This window comes from Salvelinus alpinus, chromosome 18, assembly GCF_045679555.1.
Source record: "Salvelinus alpinus chromosome 18, SLU_Salpinus.1, whole genome shotgun sequence".
Lineage (NCBI taxonomy): Eukaryota > Metazoa > Chordata > Actinopteri > Salmoniformes > Salmonidae > Salvelinus > Salvelinus alpinus.
In genome coordinates this window covers 30,427,594-30,454,115 of record NC_092103.1, presented here as the reverse complement: position 1 = coordinate 30,454,115, position 26,522 = coordinate 30,427,594, and the positions used below count along the sequence as shown (strand labels likewise).

The 26,522-nt window shown below is 42.5% G+C and overlaps 3 protein-coding genes across 5 annotated transcripts in view; 2 read left to right on the top strand and 1 right to left on the bottom strand.

Moving 5' to 3' along the window:
• On the bottom strand, nucleotides 1–13,485 carry LOC139544178 (set1/Ash2 histone methyltransferase complex subunit ASH2-like). Of its 2 annotated transcripts, XM_071350992.1 has the most exons (17): nucleotides 13,377–13,485; nucleotides 7,885–7,951; nucleotides 7,651–7,796; nucleotides 7,385–7,473; nucleotides 7,182–7,276; nucleotides 6,892–6,987; nucleotides 6,660–6,755; nucleotides 6,501–6,576; nucleotides 6,264–6,281; nucleotides 5,568–5,670; nucleotides 4,347–4,564; nucleotides 4,042–4,209; nucleotides 3,759–3,952; nucleotides 3,561–3,653; nucleotides 3,279–3,377; nucleotides 3,035–3,094; nucleotides 1–1,408 (listed from the first exon to the last, which is right to left on the bottom strand). In XM_071350992.1, exons 1-17 carry the CDS (start codon nucleotides 13,433–13,435, stop codon nucleotides 1,301–1,303), a joined length of 1,785 nt encoding a protein of 594 aa, XP_071207093.1. In that variant the 5' UTR covers nucleotides 13,436–13,485; the 3' UTR covers nucleotides 1–1,300. The 2 variants fall into 2 exon arrangements, with proteins under 2 accessions (XP_071207093.1, XP_071207094.1); XM_071350993.1 differs by lacking the exon at nucleotides 6,264–6,281.
• On the top strand, nucleotides 7,985–11,857 carry LOC139544180 (putative nuclease HARBI1). Its single transcript, XM_071350996.1, has 9 exons — nucleotides 7,985–8,896; nucleotides 8,984–9,160; nucleotides 9,251–9,312; nucleotides 9,395–9,851; nucleotides 9,930–9,965; nucleotides 10,064–10,618; nucleotides 10,688–10,803; nucleotides 10,900–11,011; nucleotides 11,106–11,857. Exons 6-9 carry the CDS (start codon nucleotides 10,147–10,149, stop codon nucleotides 11,474–11,476), a joined length of 1,071 nt encoding a protein of 356 aa, XP_071207097.1. The 5' UTR covers nucleotides 7,985–8,896; nucleotides 8,984–9,160; nucleotides 9,251–9,312; nucleotides 9,395–9,851; nucleotides 9,930–9,965; nucleotides 10,064–10,146; the 3' UTR covers nucleotides 11,477–11,857.
• An 11,799-nt stretch (nucleotides 13,486–25,284) lies between the features above and the next one.
• LOC139544177 (inactive carboxypeptidase-like protein X2) overlaps nucleotides 25,285–26,522 on the top strand; it is a 30,350-nt gene continuing 29,112 nt past the window's right edge. Inside the window, exon 1 of one of the 2 annotated variants that reach the window (XM_071350990.1) lies at nucleotides 25,285–26,398. In XM_071350990.1, the coding sequence (XP_071207091.1) occupies nucleotides 26,155–26,398 (244 nt within the window). In that variant the 5' untranslated portion in view covers nucleotides 25,285–26,154. The remainder of the gene's footprint in view (nucleotides 26,399–26,522) is intronic. The other variant, XM_071350991.1, reaches the window with a different exon arrangement.

The window sequence follows — 26,522 nt, the reverse complement described above, 5'->3', positions numbered from 1 at the left end:
TTTCCAAATCTTTACTTTATTAAAACCAGCATGAATGTAAAACAAAAGTAAATTGTTAAAACAAGACCAAACGTTAATATTTCACATCTGTAACCAGGTTTCTATCCAACCTTTTTATGGTCGTAAAGTATGTTGAGTAAAAAATGTCACATCAAGCCTGATGGAAACAGCAAATGTGTTGGTAAACTTGACAAATATCAACAAAACAAAATACATTAGACAAGGTTGGATATTTTTTGTGTCTGAACTATCCGAGTAATGGCGGTGGAAATGCTTTTATGGGCAAATATTGATATAATAACCATCATATCGAAGTAAATTTGGGAGTCACGTGGTGACGTGTGTGGTCCTCACACTACGACTCGGGAAAGAATTAAGTTTATTAGGCTACAAATGAAATTAATTATGGTGAACTTCACAGGGTGGTGAAAGTGGAAGGTGATAAGCTTGATGCTCCTTTCCAATACATATCGAGGGTCTTATTCTAGTGACATGATGATTGAGGTATGCCATCTGACAAATTAAAAATAATCTCGCACTTCTGTTCATAATAATCTCACATGTAGACTATACCCACACTGTATGTGCGAGCTGCTGACTAGAGCGCACATGCCAATACTTGAATGGGCACATTCACTACATAACACAATTTGTTCTGTGACAAAACCATCAGTAGAGTTGAAAATGCAATGAAAACCCATTTAACTTGTTTTTTTATTCGGTACATAGGAATTTAACCGCAAAAGTTATTTTCATGTGCACTACGTCGTCACGCAGGCTAATTCGCAACCAGTCAGTTTGTTGCAGATTTTATCATATTTGCATGAAGATCTGTGGCCAATAGTATGGAAACCTAGCTTGAGACCAGCTGGCAGGTAATGAACAAAAACAGAATATGTTCATATGCTTGAAGAAATAATATCTGTAACTAAGAATATCTGGGGTGTTCGACAAAAATAGATAATGAATTTGAAACTTGTCCATACATGATTTTATAGTGCTGGAACACCTAAAGTGCTTCATACACCAAAATGAGTTGTTCAGACAAACAAGTTCACTGTCAACACAAGTCTCATTTTAGATCACACACATCTTGTTCAATAGAAGGGTACAGTTTATTTAAGTTACCAATGACAATGATGTTTAAGGGACTCCACAGAGACTGCAAAGTGTTCATATTCAGGTTGACATCAACCCACCTATAAATGATGGAATGGACTCCATGCCTGTCCAAACACTCAGGTGGCCGTCTGTGTGTGTGTGTGTGTGTGTGTGTGTGTTGATCTCTGGAGGTGTGTGTTTATCCTTCCCAGGGAGGGCTACGTCGTCCGTCCACGTCCGTCTCTACGTGATACAACATGTCAGCCAGTGTATGTTCGATCACCGCTCCCCAGCCCATATCACTCATCTGGGGACACAAACACACCAATCAATCAAACCTACAACCTCAGAGACATCAAAACTACAGTATCTCGATTGCTTGTCTAATCAAATACAAATAAAGTATATGTACAGTGCTTTCAGGAAATATTCATAGACCTTGACTTATTACAGCCTGAATTCAAAATGGATTTGATTTGTTTTTCTCTAATCTACACACAATACCCCAAAATGACAAAGTGAAAACATGTTTTTAGAAATGTTTACAACTGTATTTTAAATTAAATACAGAAACCATTTACATAAGTATTCACACCCCCCACTCAATACTTTGTAGAAGCACCTTTGGCAGCGATTACAGCTGTGAGTCTTTCTGGGTAAGTCTCTTAAGAGTTTTCCACACCTGGATTGAGCAACATTTGTCCATTATTATTTCTAAAATTCTTCATGCTCTGTCAAATTGGTTGTTGCCATAGATTTAAGTCAAAACTAACTTGTCCACTCAGGAGCATTCTTCTTGTCTTCTTGGTAAGCAACTCCAGTGTAGATTTGGCCTTGTGTTTTAGCTTATTGTCCTGCTGAAAGGTGAATTATTTTCCCAGTGTCTGATGGAAAGCAGACTGAACCAGGTTTTCCTCTAGGATTTTGCCTGTGCTTAGCTCTATTCCATGTATTTTTTTTATTCAGAAAAACTCCCCAGTCCTTAACGATTACAAGCATACCCATAGCATGATGCAGCCACCACTATGCTTGAAAATATGGAGAATGCTACTCAGTAATGTGCTGTATTGGATTTCCACAAAGCATAACACCTTGTATTCAGGACAAAAGGTTCATTGCTTTGCCACATGTTTTTGCAGTATTACTTTAGTGCCTTGTTTCAAACAGGGTGCATGTTTTAGAATATTTGTATTCTGTACAGGCTTCCTTCTTTTCACTCTGTCAATTAGGTTAGTATTGTCTAGTGACTACAATGTTGTTGATCCATCCTCAGTTCTCAGTTAACAGCCATTAAACTCTGTAAATGTTTTACAGTCACCATTGACCTCATGGTGTAATCCTTGAGTGGTTTCCTTCCTCTCCAGCAACTGAGTCAGGAAGGATGCCTGTATCTTTGTAGTGACTGGGTGTATTGATACACCATCTAAAGTGTAATTAATAACTTCAGCATGCTCAAAGGGATATTCAGTGTCTGCTTTTTGTTTTACCACTCTACCAATAGGTGCCCTTCTTTAGAGGCATTGGAACACCTCCCTGGTCTTTGTGGTTGAATCTGTGTTTGAATTCACTGCTCGACTGAGGGTTCTTACAGATAATTGTATGTGTGGGGTACAGAGATGAGGTTAAACACCATTAAAAACAGAATTTAACATTATCATGTTAAACACTATTATAAGTCCATGCAATTTATTATGCAAATTGTTAAGCACATTTTTACTCCTGAACTTATTTAGGCTTGCCATACAAAGGGGTTGAATACTTATTGACTCAAGACATTTCAGCTTTTCATTTTTAATTAATTTGTAAAAAATAAAAAAAAATGAAAAACTATTTCACTTTAACACTATGGGGTATTGTGTGTAGGCAAGTGACAAAAAAATATGGAAAAAGTCAAGGACTTCTGAATGCACTGTATATGTGTTTGTGTACTCACTGGCTGGTACTTGATGTCTTTTGGAGGGTGTTTGAAAAGTGGTCCAAAGTTAACTGAAACCTGGGAGAAAAGAGGGATAATCATCACAACGTGATTAAAAAGGAAGTGGGCATCCTTGGAGTAGATACTGCTATATATCACAACACCATAAACCTCTGGGACATTGTATTACTTACAGTGCTGTGGAGGGAGATGAAAGGAAAATATAACCCTTCTAATAGTCACACACGCACACAATACTAACCGTACAGCCCCGGTAGAGAGATATGGCAGGGAAGTAGAGCCCCTCAAACAGGTTTTCATAGGCCAAACCCAGGTTAACCCCATTCTTATAGAACAGCATCTGGAGAAGAGAACAGTAGTATCAGCAAATGGAAATGCCAATCCTATACATATTATGTTAATGTATTTGATAAGGACAACCAATGGGAATCATAAGAAATTGGCAGTGCATTCTGAGATAATCGCCATTGCTTTGAATGTGAATTTCTGATCTATTGGTTGTAGTTCTATGCTGGAGCCTCACCCTGCTGGGGGTAACAGTCTTCAGGCTCTTCTCTGCCTTGTCCACATAGTCCTTCTCCTCAAAGTACAGGTAGCTCTTAAACTTAATCAGCGCCTGAAAAAGCACACACACAGGGATGAGATGTCAAGTCTCATAACTACAAAAGAGAGTGGATGTCTGCTATTCTCAGTTAATCATTAATAAAAATAGAAAACGTACCTTGTCCTTGTAAGTGTCCGGCAGTGCCTTGGCTGTCTCAGTGCCGTCTGGTAGTTCTATGAAGAAGCCCAGAGTGTCTCCCTGTCCGTAGCCTGAGGAGTAGTGTTTCCCTACAGACTGGTGGAACCGTGTCCCCTTTTTACTACGCCATGAGTAGCTGAACTTATCATAGCCCAGAGGAGCCTGCAGGTTACCTACAACACACACAGGTTATTACATATCCTGTCTCCATGTATGTATGCTCGTTTGCGTATTCGTGTGTGTGTGTCTGCGCGGTACTAACCCAGAGGCTGAGACCAGCCCAGTCTGGCTGCGGTGTCCGGGGGCATCTCATCGATGGAGACCTCAAAGTACCAAGATCCTTTCCTGACACCGTGGGAGGCTCTGACCATGGAGTAACCCTTCTCCCCTGTCACTGTCAGACGGTCATCTGAGATCTTCAGCTGTGGGGCTGCGGACATATATACACACACACGCACAAAGACGCCCCGCAAACAAACAGAATTCTCAGAGAATGTGACAATAGACATTACTGGGTAAGGCTAATCACGAGAAGCTCATATCCACTACAGGATTTCCTGTGTGTACCTCTGTCGTGCAGGGCTAGCAATACTCTCTCGTAGAGACAGGCTCTGTAGAGGTCTCCAGGGATGGGTTTGCCAGCCCAGCAGTCCAGCTCTAGTTTCTCTGGGTCTGGGGCGTGAGGGTCTGGCTCTGCTAGGATGTAGCGGTAGCCATCTTTGTTGAAGGGGTGCTCCAGAGGGTAGCCATGGGGAGGAAGACGCTGGGCCGAGAACAGAGGGTCACTACAGAGGGAGAGAAAGGAAAATTGGAGTGAGTTAGTGCGCATTATGGACAGAAAGGGTGAGGGAAGGAGAAGTAGAGGACAGAGAGAGTCACATTGATGGCATATTATCATACATCCGATAACTCTTGTAAGAATGTTTCAGATGAACTACATGTTCACTCATTAGATGGTTCTCCAATATAACGTGTTCCTGCATATAAATACTTAGGCGTTTGGATTGATGTGGATTTGACGTTTAGAAGACATATAGATGAGCTGGTTAAGAAGCTAAGATTTAAAGTTAGCTTTTTCTACAGAAACAGATTGTGACTTTCTCTAAGCAATGGGAAGCAGATTATTAAATTAACCTTTTTATCTGTTCTTGATTACGGTGACATTATTTATCAAAGTGCAGCTGCAACTACTCTTTGGATGCCATCTACCATAGTGCCCTTCGTTTTGTTACAGGTGACAGTTCTGATACTCATCACTGCATCCTGTATCAAAAGGTTGGCTGGACTTCGCTAAAGACCCATAGATCTCTACATCACTCCCTTTTTGTTTACAAGGCCCCAGATACTCAACTAGTCTAAAGAAGGCTAGTTTTATTGCTTCTTTAATCAGAACAACAGTTTCAGCTGTGCTAACATAATTGCAAAAGTTTTTTTAAATGATCAATTAGCCTTTTAAAATGATAAACTTGGATTAACTAACACAACGTGCCATTGGAACACAGGAGTGATGGTTGCTGATAAATGTAGATATTCCATAAAATCAGCTGTTTTTTTGAACGGTAGTGTGTGTGTATATATATATATATATATATATATATATATATACACATATATATATATATACGTATATATATATATATTAGTTTGGGTATGATGTGTATATTTACGTTGTATATAAAGGGCGCATTTGTAAAAGAGACCTAGGTCTCAATATGTCTTCACTGTTAAAATAAAGGTTACAAAAACAAGTTCAGACCTATGAGAACACTAAGGACATCTATGTTGTACCTGCGTGTTCTCTTAGCTGCTCCAGCTGTGGCTCCCTCCTGTTGCTGCTGCTGCTGCTTACGCTTGGCTCCTCTACCTTTACCTGGGCCAGGGGCCAGACCACCTTCACACAACACACACAGGTTACACTATAGAACACACACACTTTCAGCACTATCAAAAGGTCACCCAGGAGGTACAAGCGTGGATTGAGCAGGGAGGGACACCACATATTAAAGGAGAAATGCAGACACACAGAGGAAGCAAAGGGATTAATTCACACCGTGGCTGTGTCCCAACAATAACAGCCTCCTTCTGTCTTTCCTTTACCACTCACCACTGGGCAAGAAAAGGAAGGAGGAGGCTGTTCCAGAGTATTGGAATGAAGCCCGGGAACTCAGGAGCAGAAAGCCAGAGGAAATGATATCATTCAATCAGTCCAACAATCAAAAGCCAGATCAAAAGGGTAAACACTTCAGGGCACCAACATAAGCGGTGAGCAGGTGAGGGATGGGGTTACGATTGGAGCAGGATGAGGTTGCCTGAATATGCTGATCAAAAGGTCAGACTGCATTTTGCCCCTAAATTGTTTGGGTAAGGAATGGGGAGGCTAAGCTGATCCTAGATCTGTGCCTATGGGCAAATTCTACCTGGAGAGTTACGATTGCACGAAACACAGGGCTCAGAGCAGATACCAAAACACCACATCATATTCACCTGAGAAAGAAGGTCCACCTGGAACGCAACACAGCATGTATATAGCATTTATAACATGAGAACTTCTTAGGGCTTCTTCAGTGTGGTATTATGCTCTGTGACACATTGATAACTAATTCCATGAAAAACAGTATGTGTGTGTGTGTGACATGTGTTGCGTGTTTAGTGAGAATGTGTTGATGTGTTTAGCAAGTGTGTTGGTGTGTGACAGTGTGTGTTGATGTGTTTAGAGTTTACCGTTGAGCCCTCCAGGAGTGGGAGCAGCGGTGGTCTGTTTCTGGTTGTCGTAAGACGGTCCAATGTTGCCCAGGTCCTGAGATTAAAAATCAACCAACTGTCAGCATCACTGTGTGTGTGTGTGTTGTGTGTTGTGTGATGTGTGATGTGTTTTCCTACCTGGTCCAGCAGGCCAAACTTGGGGTAGTCCTCTTCTGGGTCCTTACTGCCTGGGTCTGGGTGCTCCTTCACCAGGAACACATCCCGCTCTTTACTCTGAAACACAGAAAAGTCAGGATCTGTTTCTAAATGAAAGTCCAGCTACTTTTTCCAATGGTGTAATAGTGAAGGTTTAGTGTGATGTGTGTAGTTTGGTGCATCTGTGTAAGTCAATGGTTGCTCTCATACTCACCATGGTCTTGACTAGGTTGTTGGGCCATGTAAGTTTTCCAGGTCTCTGTCGGGTGGTCATACACTCCCAGTACTTATCAATGAACGGGATGATGTCCTGCAAGGAAAAAGAGAGTGTACAGGAGAATATTACATTAACATATCCAGTGTTTTAAGCATATGAAAAACATATGCAAACTGTGTGTAATATCTTGACATGACATGTAAAATCAAGCATTTCCAAAGATCACAAATTCGCTTCTCAAAGTGTATCGCTGTGGGTTCTATGTTGGGACTATTGAAAGGACTGACCTTGTCTTTGGAGAACATAGTCTTGGGGTGTTCCTCCTGAGTCCTGGAGCTCCATGTGAGGTTAGCCAGAGCAGTCAGACACATCTCCTTCAGGTCTGAAACACACAGCGACACTCAATCAGTACATCAATCAATAACAGACCATCAATAATCACCAAACTCTCACACACACAGAAGTGTATCAGCTGAATGAGAACACCTACTGGCTTGTTTCCGGAGGAAGTAGGTGTTGCCGCTGTGATGACACACGTTACAATGGAAAACATAGTTGGTCATGAAAGGCAGACACGTCCTGGAAAGAGAGAGAAGAGAGAAAGAGAGAAAGAGAGAAAGAGAGAAAGAGAGAGAGAGAGAGAGAGAGAGAGAGAAAGACTAATCAAAAACCTTGATCCTGAAATGTTTTATTTCAACCAGTAGCTACCTGGTTATTCAAGCTCAAGGGGGATAATTCAAGGTCTAACAAGCTTACGCAGTGTCGATGCTGAAGGTGTCGGCGGTGAACCACTTCATACAGAGAGCACACTGCAGCTCCACCTCTCCCTGGTGCCTGCCGCTCTCCTCGTCACCAGAACCTGTCTGGGTGTCAGCTGCCTCCAAACCCTCACTACCTGGATCCTGAGGGGAACACAGGAAAAAGGGTTCATTATTGCTACTGTCGGTGAAAAGAGATGCCCAGAGAACTGCTGTATTAGAGGTGTAGTACCATGGCCTCTTTGCCATTCGATGACTCAGTCTCCAGGTTGCCTGTCAAGTCCCCAAATCCAGCATCACTGAAAGTAAACAAAGATATGACATGAACATTAACTGGTTAGCTACACGCTATGGTGACAGCTGGGATAACTGATCTGCCATTAACCTTCATATTCTTATATTTAAGACTAGCTGTGGACCATCAGCATGCGTCGGAACTGCGCTTATATAGACCAGGGGCCTGTTGCACAAAAGTAGAATTAAGACATCCGGGATAAATGACTCAGCTGAGCTCAATGAAGCCAAAACATGTGCGTCCAGGCTTAATTGGTTGCACAAAGACCAAGCCAGGATGAGCAGACACGGATTCATTAAGCCAGGTGAAACCAATCCTGGATAGGTGCGCGCTCACGGCTCACTCAAATAGACCCCGCCACAGATCACAGATTAACTGATTTACCATGGCAACTAGAGCCGCGTACTTTTCCCCGTCGGAAGCACAAATCCTCATGGAGGCATACGAGGAGGTAAAAGATATAATTAAGAAGAAAGGCAACACCGCCACAGTGATAAAGCAAAGAGAAAAAGCGTGGCAAAGTATTGCAGACCGCCTGAATGCGTAAGTAGTGCACAATTACACACTCACCGCTCCGCTGAAACATCACAATTACAATTCAAATATTTAATTCACATCTCCAAAAATGCAGTTGTACTGTAATTATGAAACGGTTAAATTTTTAATTGAAATGCACTGCAGATATGAGTGAAATTGTGTAAAGTAACTCCATCACACTGTATAAAGCTATGATAAATTTTTTGATATTTTTACTGAAAACAAGACAAAAATACCAAGTAATTTTTTGCAGTGTGACTCCATTAAATGTGTGTGTGTGTGTGTGTGTGTGTGTGTGTGTGTGTGTGTGTGTGTGTGTGTGTGTGTGTGTGTGTGTGTAGATTAAACATGAACGGGCCAAAACGGACATGGCAGCAGGTCAAAATCAAATACAAGAACATTCTGCAGAATGGTATGGTCCCTGACTAATATTTAACAAAGCACAAGCATATATTGTACCCAGAAGGTGCCTGCTCACACATTGTCTGTACTGTTTTAGCAGTGAAAAAGAATACCCACAGACAAGGCACGGGTGGTGGGTCACCAAAGGCTGACCTTACCCCAGCAGAGGACATGGCCTTGGAGCTAAATAAAGGCAGGCCCGTCTTAGAGGGGATCCCTGGGGGGAAAGAGACGAGCATAGGTTCCTCCCAAGATGCCACCCGCTTCATTCAAGGTATGTCCTTCCATCTCTACATGGGATACAACCACATTCATATTGAATCAATTTGGACTGTCTGACTTTGGTTTACCTATTGCCTTGCAGTGTCTGGCAGCACTGTGTTCCTGTTAGAGCCACCAGCACAAGCACCAGACGATGCTGATCCAGTGAGTACTCCATCAAAGGCATACTGTAGGCCTGGCATGTCTTGTCTACTAGCTTCAATATGAATCCGATTAAATGTGATAGGGTGAAGGCCCCAGTGCAGCAGCAACAGCACATGATGGAGACGATGATGAGGAGGAGACCATCTCTCTGGATTCCAGAAGGCATGAGGTATCATGTTAAGACTGTGAAAGTACTATTTACTCTACAATGGTGAGGAGTCCTCATCAAAATCAAAAAATCTAATTTATTTTACAGGACCCAGATGCTATACGTGGGAAAACCAGCCTGGCAACATAGTGCGTATTAATAAAAGGACACCACATCCTGCCAAATTCCAGCTGCGCTAATTGTATTGTGTTCACAGAGCTCACAAGCTATCAGAAAGTTGTATGGCAACCACCTCCGGCGCCAAATAGAACTGGCAGACATAGACATTCAGTACAAGAAGAAAAAGATGGAAAATCTTGCACTGGAGTCCGAAATAAAAAAGAGGACAATTAGGAAACTGGACCTTGAAATAAAAAAACTTGAGAGGGAGGTGAGATATGCCTTCAATGTACACTGTATGCTAACTGTAACACAAATGTATTAATCATTATTTTTCTTTCCTCCCCAGCTCCAAGAAGATGACACAGCTCAAAATAAAAATTAGGTATATTCTCGTAAAGTCAAGTGAGCCATGACATATGAGCTCTTATTGTGAGCACACAGGACGGTGGCATCTTTCTAAGGTTTTTTTTATTTTCCCAGCAATCAGTACAACCAAGTCATCGTTATAAGGCATCGCCCTCTTTTGCCCACCCCCCCAGCACCAGGTGTGGCCACTAGCCTATATGAAGGCCCAAAATTGTGTGTTCCTTTCTGCTCTGACAATGGCATGCCCATTCGTGCGAGATGTGGTGGATGAAGAAGCACTTGTGCTGAGGAGAGCCTTCAGGCGAGAAAGGGTCTTCAGGGACCGGTTGGACCCACTGGCCTTCCCTGATGACCATCTATATGAAAGATACAGGTTTTCTGCAGATGGCATCAGGTATCTATGCAGACTACTGGGTCCCAGGATTAAGCACCGCACTGCACGGAGCCATGCACTGAGTGTGGAGCAAATGGTTTGTGTGGCCTTGCGCTTTTTTGCTAGTGGAGCCTTCCTGTACTCAGTGGGGGATGCAGAACAGCTGAACAAGGCCACAATTTGCCGCACAATAAGGAGTGTGTGTCTGGCTATCAAAGCATTAGCAGATGTCTTCATCTCCTTCCCTGGCCACAGAAGACTCTGTGACATCAAAGAGGAGTTCTATAGGATTGCAGGTAAGAGGATCTACAAATTACAGGACAACTGTTAACACATAGTAGGATACTCATTACTTTGTGTGACAGGTTTCCCCAATGTCATTGGTGCAGTGGACTGCACACACATAAGGATAAAAGCCCCCTCAGGTGCCCATGAGGCCGATTTTGTGAATAGGAAATCCTTTCACAGCATTAATGTTCAGGTGAACATAACTTTTTGATATTGTCCATTGACGAACACTCTGCATTGCCAGTGATGTGCATTGATTGGTGTAATATTCCTCATCTTATGATTTCAGATGGTCTGCAATGCTGACTGTGTGATCAGCAATGTTGTGGCAAAATGGCCTGGCTCAGTCCATGACTCCAGAATCTTTCGGGCCTCTGAAATCTATCAGTGCCTATCACAAGGTAAGCCACACAACCCCTATTTATAACCATCATGGCTGTGTCAAGAATATCACTGTGTTTATGAGGTAGTAATGATGAGATTTTGTGTTGACAGGTGAATTCTCTGGTGTGTTGCTGGGAGACAGGGGGTATGGCTGCCAGCCTTTTCTCCTGACACCTTTCACAGACCCCCAGGAAGCACAGCAGGCCTACAACCATGCCCATGCCAGGACCAGGGCCAGAGTTGAAATGACCTTTGGCCTCCTGAAGGCACGCTTTCACTGCCTTCACAAATTAAGGGTCAGCCCTGTTAGGGCATGTGATATTACTGTGGCTTGTGCTGTCCTCCACAATGTGGCCTGCCTGAGGAAGGAGAGGGCCCCCAGAGTGCCACCAGCCATGGACTGGGACAATCCGGCAATCTTCCCTGATGACGACAGTGGTCGGCTGCTGAGGGACCAATATGTGTTGAATTATTTTAGTTAGTATGTGTGCTTTCAATTTTGGTTAAATATGTCCTGCGGTGGCAGAGTAATTTGAGTTTTTTTGGGTTCGTTTTTTGACGAATTTGGCCTCTTATGATGTTTGTGCGGTATACTGTGTGTAATACAAGGCTGCAGGGAGGCTACTGCATCCATTCATTTGTCTGTTCAGTTGATGTGTATGGATTTGTCCTGCATTTATTTTAGTGTGCAGACATGCAGGGTGTGTTATATACAGACCTTTGAATGTGTATGTATCATTTTGTATAATATGCTTGGATTCTGTGCTTTCCATCTTGTAGAGTCACTGTGACTTCAGTTTCGAAAGGAGCTGATGGTTTACCTGCTTTGTTTTGTCCTTATTCAATAAAGGAACATAATGTTACACATTGTGTTTTTATATTCATATGGAATGTGTATTTGTTTATATGACAGAGTACTAGGGCCACACTGAAGAAAAAGGATAAAGTCATAAATTTATGAGGCTGGTTCTTTCTGCAGAAAAGCTACATATTGTTTTTACAGTTTTGATACTTATGACAATGTGATACTTAATATTCTGGCACATCAGCATGTCTTTGTTTATGAAACCATACTGAAGTACAATTTCACGAAATGCCCCACATCTGTCATTTTAACAACTGTCCTCCTTTAAAACAACTGGTTACAATATTATGACTTGTGTTTTTTCCCCCTCTGTGGCCCTAATATTCTATCATTTTATATATAGCCTTATAGTCTATGGGAAACTGTAAATTATCTAATGATAGCAACATCATCTAAAAATCATTTTTTATCCAAAATCATTGAAATTAATGATCACAAACGTTTAAATAATAACAGTGGGTCTAGTTATATGTGATAACAATGTATAGTGAGCAGTGAAATAACTATTGGTTTCCATTTGTGGTGACTGCTGACTGACATTAGGGATGAGATTAAATAGATCCTGGAATTTAGCCTGGTCTGGAGCAGGCTAGCTCCACAGAATAAATCTCCATGGTAATTTATACCATAACATATCCTCCTGCCCCCTATCCATCTTTAGTGCAACCGGATTACGGATCAATTGAGCCAGGATCACCAAGATATCCTGGCTTAATCCCTTATCCTAGTTTTGTGCAACAGGCCCCAGAGCTAGTCTGGCGGTAAACAAAGTGCTCAAAGGTCATTTATTTCATATTTTGGATACATGACCGTTTATGTACACAGAGAAAAGTTTGTCAGCACTCAAGGGAGATGTTTCCTTTTGTAAGTAACAATAGTAATGGAGAAAGATGCCTCATGAGCTTAGCTCAATTGTTGTACCCCTTCAGAATCAAAAACACAAGCTTTTTTACTCAAATGTTCGGTTAAAATTGGTTAAAATTGTTACAATTATAATCTTGATATCATGGAGTGTCAGTGCTTGCATCCATAGTTCGGTCTATGAATTTCGGTGGTTACATTTCTCAGCTTTTTACCTAACAGGTGCGGCGAAGTCGCTTTGTTATTGTTTATACTGCTTAACTAAGCATCCATCTGCACGCCGCACGTAACATCTCGGACCAGAGCTAACTAGGTAGCTATTTTCCCTTGGTTTGCTAGCTAGGTTCTGCAGGATTCATGCTAGAAATGTATTTAGAAGCAGATATTGAACAAGGAAATCAACCTGTACCTTGATACTTTAACTAGTTGATTACAAGTTAGCTTACAAGTTGGGAAGGCATTTGAATGAGACATCTAAGTTAGCTTGCTAACCAGCTAACGTTAGCTTCAGTTGGCTAACGTCAGCGGGCTAGTTTGTTGAGGGTAAGCTAGCTAGCTGTAATTGCAATATTTATGAATATTGATCTGGTTGTCTACCAACAAACATATATTATGAACCAAAACCCTGGTCTTTCACCGTTTTAACGGAGACTTACCCGTCCCCGGTCTCTGGTTCAACAACAGAAGCACTGCCCGCTTCTCCTTCCGACGCCATGTTTCAAATCAATAAAATATGACATCTCGCGAGACGTTTTGGTGTTACGTGACGTTAGACGCAGAGCGCTGATTTAGGGTCGGTTTATTTTCGGATGTAAGCATTGTACATGTATTGAGGTAGGTGAAATATGAGCCTAGATCAGTCACAATTACTTGTTAACTTCTGTGAAGTTGTGTCACGCTTCTGGGCTATCATTGGGACGTCCCTACAACTACTAGGATGGTCCTCATAAATAAATAACCAACACTATTGCATTATTGTAGTACATATATTTTGAGTCAAAATCTGCATCTATAAATGAAATAGCTATTTTTTGTTTGAACACAAATAGGCTTACATTTATGACCACAGACAACCCGCCTCCTAATGTGTGGTTAAACATGTCTATAACACCTCTATTACCACCATCACTGGAGCCCCTCAGGGGTGCGTGCTCAGTCCCCTCCTGTACTCCCTGTTCACCCACGACTGCATGGCCAGGCACGACTCCAACACCGTCATTAAGTTTGCAGACGACACAACAGTGGTAGGCCTGATCACCAACAACAACGAGACAGCCTATGGGGAGGAGGTCAGAGACCTGGCCGGGTGGTGCCAGAATAACAACCTATCCCTCAACGTAACCAAGACTAAGGAGATGATTGTGGACTACAGGAAAAGGAGGACCGAGCATGCCCCCATTCTCACCGATGGGGCTGTAGTGGAGCAGGTTGAGAGCTTCAAGTTCCTTGGTGTCCACATCACCAACAAACTAGAATGGTCCAAACACACCAAGACGGTCGTGAAGAGGGCCCGAAAAAAACTATTCCCCTCAGGAAACTAAAAAGATTTGGCATGGGTCCTCAAATCCTCAAAAGGTTCTACAGCTGCAACATCGAGAGCATCTTGACTGGTTGCATCACTGCCTGGTACGGCAACTGCTCGGCCTCCGACCGCAAGGCACTACAGAGGGTAGTGCGTACGGCCCATTACATCACTTGGGCTAAGCTGCCTGCCATCCAGGACCTCTACACCAGGCGGTGTCAGAGGAAGGTCCTAAAAATTGTCAAAGACCCCAGCCACCCCAGTCATAGACTGTTCTCTCTCTCTACCGCATGGCAAGCGATACCGGAATACCAAGTCTAGGACAAAAAGGCTTCTCAAAAGTTTTTACCCCCAACCCATAAGACTCCTGAACAGGTAATCAAATGGCTACCCGGACTATTTAAAAATATATATATATATTTCACCTTTATTTAACGAGGTAGGCTAGTTGAGAACAAGATTTCATTTACAACTGCGACCTGCCCAAGAATAAAGCAAAGCGGTTTGACACATACAACACAGTTACACATGGAATAAACAAACATACAGTCAATAATACAGTAGAAAAAAATCTAGATACAGTGTGGGCAAATGAGGTAAGATAAGGGAGGTAAGGCAATAAATAGGCCATGGTGGCGAAGTAATTACAATATACCAATTAAACACTGGTGTGATTGATGTGCAGAAGATATACAGTATGTGCAAGTAGAGATACTGGGGTGCAAAGGAGCAAGATAAATAAAAAAATATAGTATGGGAATGAGGTAGTTGGATGGGCTATATTATTTGCATTGTGTGCCCCCCGCAACCCATCTTTTACGCTGCTGCTACTCTCTGTTTATCATATATGCATAGTCACTTTCACTATACATTCATGTACATACTACCTCAATTAGCCTGACCAACCAGTGCCCCCGCACGTTGGCTAACCGGGCTATCTGCATTGTGTCCCACCACCCACCACCCACCAACCCCTCTTTTACGCTACTGCTACTGTCTGTTTATCATATATGCACAGTCACTTTAACCATATCTACATGTACATACTACCTCAATCAGCCCGACTAACCAGTGCCTGTATATAGCCTCGCTACTGTCATAGCCTCGCTACTGTTATTTTTCAATGTCTTTTTACTGTTGTTTTTATTTCTGTACTTACCTATTGTTTACCTAATACCTTCTTTTTTTTTAAATTGCATTGTTGGTTAGAGCCTGTAAGTAAGAATTGCACTGTAAGGTCTACACTTGTTGTATTTCGCGCACGTGACTAATATACTTTGATTTGATTGATCAACAATGTAACGCCATTCAGATATTCATGGTCAGTTTCCTCCATTCTAACCCTGAGGACAGCAGAGGTACACAGGGCACCATTATACCACATAGGCGTGTGGCTAAAAGTGTGGCAGACAGATAGACCATAAAGGAATCTTATTGCTGTGGAATGCTAAGAGCACCCCTGAGTATGGTTAGAAGTGCTTTTAACTGTTGTTAAGTAAATTATATAGTTATAGATTCTCCTCCTTCTCTCTCTCTTGTAGTGGAGCCCATCTGTGAGGTGGAGTGGTAAGAGGCGGGGTCGTGGGGGCTAAGGAGGAGAGGGGTGAGGGGTAGCGAGGGGGTAATTGAGAATTGAACGGGGTACCCCCTGTATGCACATTCAATTCTCAATTACACCATGACCGTCAGGACACATACATTTCCCTAAAGAAGAGGGATACGGGTGGATACTAGTTGATTATTTCAGCATAGCCCCCTAGACCCTTCTATCGGTATAGTTAATATTATCTAACCACAATGCATGATGGCTATTCTGACACAATGTTGATGGATGAATGAAACCTTTAATTAAGCTTATGGAGACAAAGGATAGACCTGGGCCTGGCTAAAGTAAAAAAAATACACTGTTTAATCTAGAGAATCTCTCCCTCTTCTATTGTCTTCTTCCTGCCCCCCCCCCCCCCCCCCGCCTCCTCTTCCTCAGCTCCTCTCAACGCTCAGTCAGATTCTGATACAAGTTTTATATAATTTTTATCAACATGGAAGGTCAATAAAATATGCATGGTAAATACTTTACATTTTAAGTCAAGAATATAGAATAAAGTTCAGAACAATTTGATGCACTAGTCCTTAATGCTCTTTCTTCGACCCTGGACAAGCTTGGTGTGGGTTGAGTGCTTGGTGTGGGTTGAGTGCTTGGTGTGGGTTGAGTGCTTGGTGTGGGTTGAGTGCTTGGTGTGGGTTGAGTGCTTGGTGTGGGTTGAGTGCTTGGTGTGGGATGAGTGCTTGGTGTGGGTTGAGTGCTTGGTGTGGGTTGAGTGCTTGGTGTGGGATGAGTGCTTGGTGTGGGATGAGTGCTTGGTGTGGGATGAGTGCTTGGTGTGGGTTGAGTGCTTGGTGTGGGTTGAGTGCGTGGTGTGGGATGAGTGCTTGGTGTGGGTTGAGTGCTTGGTGTGGGTTGAGTGCTTGGTGTGGGATGAGTGCTTGGTGTGGGTTGAGTGCTTGGTGTGGGTTGAGAAGTGTGAAGCTCTTCACCACACAAATTATATACGGTCCCCCTGGTCTTCTCTGGTCCTGCTGGACAAAGGCCTGGGTCAGGGAGGGTCAGGCCTACTGGTGACATCTGCTAATTGTCCCAGTGGGCCGGCCACTCTTCTCCCCTCAATACCAACCGCTCTGCAGGGGGTCACTGCTTGGATGACGCTGGGAGATGCCATCCTGCTATCCCACCTTTACAACCTGGCCTGCTCCACGAGGGCATTTATTCCCCTCATGTACCCCCCCAGAACGACTCTTCGGGTTGGACCTTCTCATCCCCCATTACTCACTCGCTGGAGACTACAGATTAGTAGAAGTCATATTACTAATGTATGGCTAAGGACAGGACTATTAATAAGACTTTAAAGTGCTTTTATAGAGCATTCCTGATAGAGGATTCAGATATCTGGCATGTAGGCTGCAAAGAATGTACAGTACATTTATTTGGATGAGGACTGATAGATTGTACTGCGCTGCACCGCCTAAACAGCACTTGGGTCATTCCACCAATTCTGTGCCTTTTGAAAACAACATTTGATTTCACCTAACTTTAGCATTCTGTCATAAAGAGCACATGTTAATCTTCATAATTTTTTTTTTTTTAAACAGCAGTTTTCCCCATCTTAAGAGGTTAAATTATTTAAAAAAAATACTATAGTAGGTGCCTATTAAGTGCCAGATAAAGTAAAAGGGTTGACCATAACAGGGTCTATGATTTAATCTTAAATCAGCCATGAATCCCCTCGTGAACATGAGAATAGAAGCTTGTTGTGTGAAACAGGGTGTGGCAATTGAATGCAAGCTTCATAATTGTTACATTTCTAGCCTGTCTATATATATGGGTAGCACAGGGTTGACGTGTTAGGCTCAATCCACTCAGTTTTCCACCACAGCTCACCTGCTTTTACACTGGGATTTTACTATTAGATGTTCAATGTTTATTTGAAAAAAAATATTTAAAAGGAATAGTTTCGCCATATTAAAATTAGGGACAGACTTGACAGACTTGTGGTCAATATTAATTCTTTAGAGTCTAAGACATTGGGTGAGAAGGGGGTGCTAAACTGACATAATGGAATTGTTTTAAGATGGTCAAACTATGGATTATTTAGGTATCTGATTTAGAATTTTAGGACCCTTTAGGTATCACAAAAATATAGATATATTTTCTTGGGTAAAATATAGATTTTGGCCTTTACTACTAAAGCCCATAGAAACGCATTGAATAACACATTCAGAAATGGCAAAAAGGACAGTCCAAAAATAAATCATAAAAAACAAGGTTTTGAAGTGTCTGTCCTAAATCTAGGAGATATTTTTTTTAAACTCTGGAAATATATATAATTTTTTTTACCACATATTTAACCCATTTTTTTGGTAGGAACAGAACTACCTTCATACTTACATTTTCCCCCCCAAAAAATCTGACCAGTCCCATAACTCTTGTGGAGGTCATAGAGCAAAACAGAGAACACCACCATGTTCGTGAAATGGGGTGCCATTAGTTTGTGGCCAAAACGGTTCGGACGCTACCAAACAGAAGTTGGCACATCAACTGTACCGAGTTCAGACTAGTTTCCTGACACTTGTGGGGTTCGTAGAGCGAAACGGAACATCATCATATGTTCGTGAGAATCTCCCCTTTCCATAGAGTGGTCAAAACTGTTTGGACGCTACAGATGTTTTCGTGAGAAGACCAATTTTCGGATGTCTCATGCGCTGTCAAACACCTCTCTAGCTCTACCACCTTTCACCGCAAATGTAGAAGTGAGACACTGGCAGATGCCATCGATTGAGATGCATCCAATGCAAAAAAACAGATATCTATAGCTTAAATTTATGGATTTTGATGGCAATTTTTTTGTTATGTAACTAGATTACCGACTAGGGGGTATATTAGAGGGCACTTAATTTAATATAACAGGCTTTTAAAAATGTATTGGTGCACAATTTCTACTTGAAATATCAAGTAGAAAAGGCACTAATTTCGGGGAACAACCCACTTATCCAATGTGCACATATCAGTGGGCTTTATTATTATACAAACTTCCCTGTTGATCTCTCTGTGGTCATATTATGCTATGTAGTTGATGTTGCTTCTATCCTGGTTTGTTTGAGAGATGAAAGATACTAAGAGATTTTACATAAAAGTATGTGGATTGGTTTGAAATCTAGCCTACAGTACACAATAGGATAGTAATAGGTTCCCACTTCAAGCCTACCAGGTATACTTGGAAACAGTGGCGAGAAACTGATACACCAATGAAGAACACATTTGGAGAACCGTTATCAAGGGATTCTGAAACTAAGCATTCTAACAGTAGGCTACAACAGCACAAATTACTACAGGAAAATAAGCTCCAAGTTATCTAATAGGCACAAAATGCTTTAGTTAGGTCTTTATTTTCATACTGTTGAGCAGACAGAAGGGCTATTGCACTCATAATCGTGTTAGCTATGATTAGAGGTCCACACATTTACAACTAAGTGTTTGTGTGATTAGATTCACTACAAAGCTATACACTTTAACCACATCCAATAAAAAACACAAATGCTTCTATTGATAATCGTGCACAAGTGAAGCAGCATCACTTTCACTCTGAGAGGAGTCGATTACTTAGAATGACAACCGGAGTTCACGTGTCCTACCAGCGTAAAATCACACAATTGCAAATAATGACAAGCCAAACGACAAAAAAGGAACACGGTTGTAAAGAAAACGGCACATTTTAACCAGATGCTCTGCAATAAATAACCGATCCAGCTGAGAGCGCTCATTAGCATTTTAAAGTGCCCGCGCAGGGGTTCCTTCTTCCACGCACTCGGCCAGTGTTGTATGTTCTTGTGTATGTCCATGCGTGTTGCGCGCGCCAAATTACGCACGCAGGAAGGAGCACGTGTTTTTTCTTGCAGAGCCCAGCGGTGCACTTGTAATTGTGGAAATGTTAATTTTATGTGGGGGAGCGGCGTGTGCTTGACCTGTATAAATTGAGGGGCGCCAGGGCAACAAGAATCAGACACGGGGATGTAAGGTGGCCGCGCAGTGGTACTCGAGTTCTCTGCCACCTCCTTCACTGAACAACGTGCGCATTTACGTCCAAATTTACACAACAGAAAATTTAAATGCAGCCAGAAAAGTTGTCACAGGTTAGCAGAACCTCTTTCTCTGTAGCAGACATCATGGATCCGTCTAAATTCACTGGGTGTCCAAGCAGTACCCATCCGAGCCATGGTTCAGCTGCTGAGAGTGATGCTGCAAGACAGACCACAGGTAGGAGCGTTCAGTTATTCTAACTATTTATTTTGAAACTTAAAGGGGTTAAAAGCCATTTACTTACTAGTTATATTTTGTAAATAAATATTATCCTTAGATTGAGATATAGTGTTGATGCAGAAGTTTAGTTTATAGGCGTAGCCTAGTACTACTACAGTTGATACAGTAGTATTAGTTATTTCCCAGAAGGCAGTGTTGAGTTGTTTATTTTTGGCCCAGCCCTCAACAATTAACTTTTAACATTATTCTTTATCAGCATTCAACCCATATCATCATAACTGCAGATAAGAATGGTTGAGGTCCCTCTCTAAACTCACTATTTTCAATATTCAGGTGGGGCAGCCATTCCAGAAGGCCATTCCAAGAGAGTAGAATTCCCAAGTGGTCCAGCAGCCAGTAAATGCTCCACCACAGTGGACTCAGCGGAAAGGGAGACTAGCGAGTCTCACCCTGCATCTGTGTGCCGTAGCCTGGAGAGGTCAAAGGGCAAGTCACCACGGGTTCGGACAGCGTTCACCTTGGATCAACTACACATTCTAGAACATAGTTTCCACAGCAGCCACTACCTGTCTGTGTTCGAGCGCTACGCCATCGCCTTGATGCTCTGTCTCACAGAGACTCAGGTTAAGATCTGGTTCCAAAACCGACGCACCAAGTGGAAGAAAGAGTGTGAGGGGAAAGGGCGGCATGAGCAGCAGCTCCAGTGTGAGGTCAGATACCCCAAACCTCCTCCTGTCTATCCTACAACCCTTCCACTGTACAACAAAATGAATTTTCACCAGGGACCACAGATTCAAATGTTCACGCCACCAACCTTCCTCACTCCACAATACAACCATCATCAATTTTAGATGAGAACATTTTTAGCTTACCATTTGCACAAATTCTGGTTGTGGTTTCAATCAGATTGAGCTCACAGTTTAGACACTATAACCTGCTATGTCATAAAGGTATTTGTGCAATGTAATAGGCCACTGTAAATTAATATCAGTATTTATGAGTTACTATTTATGTGTTGTTTAAAAGCCAGTGGAAAACTATGTCAATCTATCCCATATGCCGAAGGATTATTGCTGTAAAATGTTAAATGATAGGGTTATTTTCTTATTGTTAAAAGCTGTTAACTTATTTGGATATAATGTCCATACACAAAGATTAAATATTTTTGTACTGTACCAGTAGTGTTCTTCCCAATTTAAAGAAGTAAAATGAAAATCAATCTTGAATGATTTATTATGCAAAAAAGACACAAACCCAAGTAAACACACAGAGGAGACAAAGGCAGACAGATGTGGAGTGGATATGATAGTAATAGCCACCAATCCTAGCAGTTTCCTGGTCTCTGAGATGAGAAACAGCAGCACTCATAGAGGATGATGAGAAAGCATACAATCGGGCCAGCAGGAGCACACACACACACACACACACACACACACACACACACACACACACACACACACACACACACACACACACACACACACACACACACACACACACACACACACACACACACACACACACACACACTGGATTCGACCAGCCGGGGCACATCTGTTTGCAATCCATTATATGCTCTGTGTTAGCCACAGATGTCAGAGAGCCATCAGTTATCTTTAGATTAAACAGTGTATTTTTTTACTTAAAAAAGAATATACAGCTATATAAAAATGATTATTATACTGTATATATTTTTTCTGTAATACTACTAGCCACCTAGCAATTTTATGAAGTTGGCTTTTGCAAGCCCAGATAGGTTCCCAAGCTCCCAACCTCATAACTAGCTACCAAGAAGCCATTTCAGGCTATCAATCAAGTTAGAGTAGCAAGCTTGTCTAACAATCTTAGCTGGCATGCCTGCTGGAAAGGTTGGTAGACTTTAGAAAAGCAAGCAATAACTAAACATGCTGAATAAGACTCACATTCCTTCCAATCTGTTACCCAGATTTTAGCAGCCATGCAGAGAAGCATATTTTGTTTCTTTAAAAAAAAGAACCACAAGTCAGGAGGATACAGACAGCTCAAGATATGCCTAGATATGCAGAAAAATATATAGATATTTTTTAAACAGAGAATTAGACATAATGATTATGGCACAAGATTGCAGGAAAAAGCACAGTACTTTGTGCCTTCTTAGATTTTTGGGGAGCATGACACCCCTGGACTCTTATCACCCTCATTCTCTGTATCGCATTCACTGACAGCAATCTTTAAAACAAAATATATACAGTGGGGAGAAGAAGTATTTGATACACTGCCGAATTATGCAGGTTTTCCTACTTACAAAGCATGTAGAGGTCTGTAATTTTTATCATAGGTACACTTCAACTGTGAGAGACGGAATCTAAAACAAAAATCCAGAAAATCACATTGTATGATTTTTAAGTAATTAATTTGCATTTTATTGCATGACATAAGTATTTGATACATCAGAAAAGCAGAACTTAATATTTGGTACAGAAACCTTTGTTTGCAATTACAGAGATCATACGGTTCCTGTAGTTCTTGACCAGGTTTGCACACACTGCAGCAGGGATTTTGGCCCACTCCTCCATACAGACCTTCTCCAGATCCTTCAGGTTTCGGGGCTGTCGCTGGGCAATACGGACTTTCAGCAATCTTTCCAAAGATTTTCTATTGGGTTCAGGTCTGGAGACTGGCTAGGCCACTCCAGGACCTTGAGATGCTTCTTACAGAGCCACTCCTTAGTTGCCCTGGCTGTGTGTTTCGGGTTGTTGTCATGCTGGAAGACCCAGCCACGACCCATCTTCAATGCTCTTACTGAGGGAAGGAGGTTGTTGGCCAAGATCTTGCGATACATGGCCCCATCCATCCTCCCCTAAATACGGTGCAGTCGTCCTGTCCCCTTTGCAGAAAAGCATCCCCAAAAGAATGATGTTTCCACCTCCATGCTTCACGGTTGGGATGGTGTTCTTGGGGTTGTACTCATCCTTCTTCTTCCTCCAAACACGGCGAGTGGAGTTTAGACCAAAAAGCTCTATTTTTGTCTCATCAGACCACATGACCTTCTCCCATTCCTCCTCTGGATCATCCAGATGGTCATTGGCAAACTTCAGACGGGCCTGGACATGCGCTGGCTTGAGCAGGGGGACCTTGCGTGCGCTGCAGGATTTTAATCCATGACGGCGTAGTGTGTTACTAATGGTTTTCTTTGAGACTGTGGTCCCAGCTCTCTTCAGGTCATTGACCAGGTCCTGCCGTGTAGTTCTGGGCTGATCCCTCACCTTCCTCATGATCATTGATGCCCCACGAGGTGAGATCTTGCATGGAGCCCCAGACCGAGGGTGATTGACCGTCATCTTGAACTTCTTCCATTTTCTAATAATTGCGCCAACAGTTGTTGCCTTCTCACCAAGCTGCTTGCCTATTGTCCTGTAGCCCATCCCAGCCTTGTGCAGGTCTACAATTTTATCCCTGATGTCCTTACACAGCTCTCTGGTCTTGGCCATTGTGGAGAGGTTGGAGAATGTTTGATTGAGTGTGTGGACAGGTGTCTTTTATACATGTAACGAGTTCAAACAGGTGCAGTTAATACAGGTAATGAGTGGAGAACAGGAGGGCTTCTTAAAGAAAAACTAACAGGTCTGTGAGAGCCGGAATTCTTACTGGTTGGTAGCTGATCAAATACTTATGTCATGCAATAAAATGCAAATTAATTACTTAAAAATCATACAATGTGATTTTCTGGATTTTTGTTTTAGATTCCGTCTCTCAGAGTTGAAGTGTACCTATGATAAAAAATTACAGACCTCTACATGCTTTGTAAGTAGGAAAACCTGCAAAATCGGCAGTGTATCAAATACTTGTTCTCCCCACTGTATATATAGATCTTTTTCAGATTTTTCAGGCGGTGCTGCAGCACCCTCAGCAGTCCTACCTCCCGCGGTTATGGACGAGACACAGATACAGATGATACAGTACAGAAAACAGTATGACTGATCGGCCTGGGTGACTGGTCACATGCTACAGTTATTATGGAGTCTTTTCCATCCTTGAGGCTTCGACATTAACATACCTTCCAAATCATAAACTATACAGGAATGGACATGTGTAACTTTCATACATTATCATATTTACAACAATTGAGAATAAGGTACGTAGAGCTCAGAACATAGACTGCTGGATTGCCTTCCAGAGCTCATAGCATTAATGTTCACTGACTTTTGATGATCTATGAATAGCAGCTTTCTATCTTCTGTTTGTACATCAGATCAGATGTGTGTTCATTGATGCATGGCCTTGATGAAGTCAAGATGACCCTCCTGCTAACACTGCAGGCTGACTCACTGCTCCAGACTAGAAATAAAGAAAGTAGATATCCCAGCACATCTGGTAGAGTGCTTAGATATCACAGCACATCTGACTGTCATAACTACAGTATCATAGGAGAAATAACTCTGGAACTTAGTGGCCACCAGACTCAGTAGTCTCCAGCATGAGTTGTAGGTGTGATTACTGTAGGGGCATACTTAATCTGTTAACTAGAAGATAAAGTCTCTGAGGAATGAATAGCAATCAACACATTACTATGTTATTACTGTTTATTGTCATATTTTATCACAGAAATCAACTTAAACCTCTGGGTCCATTCTCATTCAATGTTTCTAGCCTGAACACAGTCTTAAGCAAAGACCTCACAAGGAATCAGATGCAACCCACCACTAGGTCCCGACCCACCATTGGTAACCAGTGTAAAGTCGTATTTTTTAGCAAATTCACTTCCAGCTCACACCCTTCCTCTCTTTTTCTTCTGTTTTCCACTTGAGAGCAGAGTAGGAGACAGGGACAGGTCCTGACATCTCTGTATGACCTGGAGGCATGTGGAGCTGAGCTGGGTTGTTTGGGTCAGTGTGTGTGTGTGTGTGTGTGTGTGTGTGTGTGTGTGTGTGTGTGTGTGTGTGTGTGTGTGTGTGTGTGTGTGTGTGTGTGTGTGTGTGTGTGTGTGTGTGTGTGTGTGTGTGTGTGTGTGTGTGTGTGTGTGTGTGTGTGTGTGTGTGTGTGTGTGTGTGTGTGTGTGCGTGCGTGCGTGTGTGTGTGTTTGTGTGTGTGTTTTACCAGGTCTGCTAAAACACTTATTCCCAACCACACGATTTGGGCGCATTCTTAAATATGGAATGAGTTTTCCTCTCCAAATTTTTTTTTCCCTTTTTTCTGAACTCATTGAAAAATGGGTCCTGGGTGGATTCAGTAGACTGACTCACATTTGTCTTTTTGTTGCAAGAGTATAGTACTTACTCTGGAAATTAATTATTGTCAACTTCTGCATTTAAATGTTTTCTAAATGTTTTTCTAAATTATTCTCTCTCTCTCTCCCCTCTCCCCTGCAATGTGACATGTGGAAGACCTCCTCCCCTATGTTGAGTGGAGAGAGGGAGAGGGGGTGCCTGCGGAGGAGTGAGAGGGCGAGGAAAGACGGGAGCCAGGAGGTGTGCTGTGTTACTGCTGCTGAGACTACAGACTCCTGCATGCATCTGTGTTTCCTTTCTTCGTTCTCTGCCAGGAGGCTGCTTTAAAACCCTGAGCCCACAGCTCTTTCCTGCTCCACCACCAAACAGGCCTACGCTCTGTACACATCTGCACACCAAACCTTTCACCGCAGCTTTCTACAAACCAAAGCATTCTACACACCAAAGTTTTATACAAAAAAAAATTCTGACTCCACGGCTACTGGAAGGAACCAACCAGAACTCATCTCTTCAAGCTCTCAGAGACTCTTCAAGACAGACTGACTCCAACTGAGACTTCTTCTACACCTGAGGACTGTTGTTGGATGTTCTGTGTTGTTGCTCATCTAGCAAATGCAAGTCATCTGTTAGCTGACTGTTCTGACTGGTCTGTGTGAGAGACTGTGGGTGGCCTGGGGCTTTTTGTGCTTCACTGAAACAGGAGTTGGGCCATTTGGCCTGCAAACTTTTATTTGTTTTGTTGGTGCAAGCAGAGTAACTGAGGAAGCTTCTCTTTCCTTTCTAGAGCTGGGGTCAGGTTCCACTGCCAGTGCTGGTCTTGGTAAATCTGGTTCAAGTCTGGTTTAAGCTGTAGGCTGATTTAGTCTGGTCCTGCTTCTGAGTGTAGTAAGACGATGAGGGGGGCATTGTTGGGTTTGTCTGTGTCTCTGGCCCTCTGTTGCTGTGTTCTAGGCTGGGATGGAGGTGTAGAGGGACAGTACACCACAGGTGTCCAGACACAGGTGAGACAGGCTGGACCTATGGAACATGGGAGAGAGTGGGAGGAAGAGAGAAAGGACGTTATGATGGACGACGCTGGTACGGAGGTGAAGGAGATCAAACCAAAGAAGAAGAAATCCATAGAGGAGGTGGAGGCAGGTAAGAGGTGACTCCTTTAGTTCTTCTTCTCTTCTTCTTCTTCTTCTTTGTCCTTTCTCCTTTTATTGTCCTCATTCTCTCCTTGACTGTATATTCATGGCGGTCCATCAACTAGCCATCCCTG